Here is a 2,436-nt window from a genome sequence, read left to right as displayed (position 1 = left end):
GCAGAATACTCTGCTGGGAGATCCTTTAGTTCCTTTAAAGCCACCGAGAGCGCAGCCCCTCATTGACAGAGTCTGTGGGCACAGGGAAGGTGAAGAGAAACAAAAGGATAAATGGCACAATGACATCTCTTTCTAATGTGGAAAACATTAAAATGTAAAAGAAAGAAAAAGAACCTTCAACACTAAACCAACAAGAAGTATCAAAGATGACTTTTATTACAAGTGATTTGTAGAAATTGGCCAGCAGTTTAATGTTTCTGAAAGCACCCAGTCATCAGTGTCCACACTGTAGACTTGAGCTCCTGGTTCCTCAGGCTGTAGATGAGGGGGTTCAGGGCTGGAGGCACCACCGAGTACAGAACTGACAGGGCCAGATCCAGGGATGGGGAGGACATCGAGGGGGGCTTTAGGTAGGTAAATGCACCAGTGCTGAGGAACAGTGAGACCACAGCCAAGTGAGGGAAGCAGGTGGAAAAGGCTTTGTGCCGTCCCTGCTCAGAGGGGATCCTCAGCACAGCCCTGAAGATCTGCACATAGGAGAAAACTATGAACACAAAACAACCAAATCCTAAAAATATAGAAAATGCAAGAAACCCAAGTTCTCTGAGATAGGATTTGGAGCAGGAGATCTTGAGGATCTGGGGAATTTCACAGAAGAACTGGCCCAGGACATTGCCATGGCACAGGGGCAGGGAAAATGTATTGGCTGTTTGCAGCAGAGCATTGAGAAAGGCACTGGCCCAGGCAGCTGCTGCCATGTGGGCACAAGCTCTGCTGCCCAGGAGGGTCCCGTAGTGCAGGGGTTTGCAGATGGACACGTAGCGGTCATAGCACATGATGGTCAGCAGGAAATACTCTGCTGACATGAAGATGACAAAGAAAAAGATCTGTGCAGCACATCCTGTGTAGGAGATGTTCCTGGTGTCCCAGAGGGAATTGTGCATGGCTTTGGGGACAGTGGTGCAGATGGAGCCCAGGTCGCTGAGGGCCAGGTTGAGCAGGAAGAAGAACATGGGCGTGTGCAGGTGGTGGCCGCAGGCTACGGCGCTGATGATGAGGCCGTTGCCCAGGAGGGCAGCCAGGGAGATGCCCAGGAAGAGGCAGAAGTGCAGGAGCTGCAGCTGCCGCGTGTCTGCCAGTGCCAGCAGGAGGAAGTGGCTGATGGAGCTGCTGTTGGACATTTGCTGTGGCTGCACATGGGCACCTGTTCATGGAGAAAGGACAGGGACAAGTCAGGAGAGGCTGCTTGGAGCCAAAGCTGGGCCATTCCCTGCAGACTGTCCTGCTGGGACTCACCCACCCTTGTTCCTGCTCTGGGAAAACCTTCACCCAGGTCCCTGCCTGAGCTCCAGTTGTGCTGGCTGAGTGTGCCAGGAGCAGCCAGGCCTGTGCGTGGGGGCTCTCAAGGAGCCATACCTGCCCTGCTTCCCTGGGTTTGTGGCCATATGGCAGAGGGACAAGCCTGGATATTTAGGAGCTGGGCTCTGCAAAGGTGATACTGCTGCTGTCCAGGGATGGGGAGTGGCTGAAGGCCCTTTGGGAGGCTCCCAGCAGAGAGACTGACCACCCAAAATCACAGTTCTGGACTCTCTGTAAATGTTCAAACATTCCTTTCATGATCCTGTATGTCCATTTCAACTCAGAATGTTCTGTCATTCTGGGATTACAATTCCTCTTCTGCTTCTCTCATGCCTGTTTTCTGTAATCAAAGAGAAAAAATGCCGTTGCAACAGTGTTTGAACATTAAAGTAAAAACCAGACTTTTATTGGAAGATCCCCAGCCCCTGATTTCAGCAATTCATTAAGGTTGATTAATTAAGATATACAAAAGGAACCTCCAACACGAGATTCAGTTGCCCCATTTACACGCCCCTGGCTCAACCCAGTGGAGTAGGTCCAAGGGCTTATTTGACCAAGTTTTTGTTATCACTGCTCACACTGAAAAACCAAAATGTTCTTATATGTCCTCTTCCTGATAATAAGACTATGCAGTATTTCAGGAATGTATTTAGACAGTAGCTTATTGTTCTAAAATATAAGAGAAAGGTAAGGAAATGTACTAGAGTTAATTAAGGATTATAGTCATAGAAGTATATAATAGCAGTTTAATAGAGTTAATTAAGAGTTTAATAGTGTTAATCAAGAGTTTAATAGCAATAATTAAGGATTACTGTTTTCAAAGTATACAACAGTAATTTACAGAACTACGAATATATGAAAAATATATGAAAAGCAAAAATAATTTTGCTTTCCACTCCTGCTCCAAGCAGGAAATAGAAAGCACTCTCAGGAAATCTACTGATCTATACAGCAATCCCAGGCTTACCTTCTTTGGGAAGTGCCCTCCGGAGCTGTGCCCAGGCTGGTCTGGAGCTGGGAGCAGCCCTGCCCCACCCAGCCCCTCTCAGCAGCAGCACCTGCCCTGCTCAGGGTGGC

The 2,436-nt window shown here is 48.3% G+C and overlaps 1 protein-coding gene across 1 annotated transcript; it reads right to left on the bottom strand.

The window, feature by feature from the left end:
* Nucleotides 1-248: 248 nt before the first annotated feature.
* On the bottom strand, nucleotides 249-1,181 carry LOC140681000 (olfactory receptor 14J1-like). The gene has a single exon (XM_072919907.1). It carries the CDS (start codon nucleotides 1,179-1,181, stop codon nucleotides 249-251), a length of 933 nt encoding a protein of 310 aa, XP_072776008.1.
* Nucleotides 1,182-2,436: the final 1,255 nt, after the last annotated feature.

Source organism: Taeniopygia guttata, chromosome 30 (genome assembly GCF_048771995.1).
Source record: "Taeniopygia guttata chromosome 30, bTaeGut7.mat, whole genome shotgun sequence".
NCBI classification, from domain to species: Eukaryota; Metazoa; Chordata; class Aves; order Passeriformes; family Estrildidae; genus Taeniopygia; species Taeniopygia guttata.
This window is presented reverse-complemented; position numbering and strand designations above follow the sequence as displayed.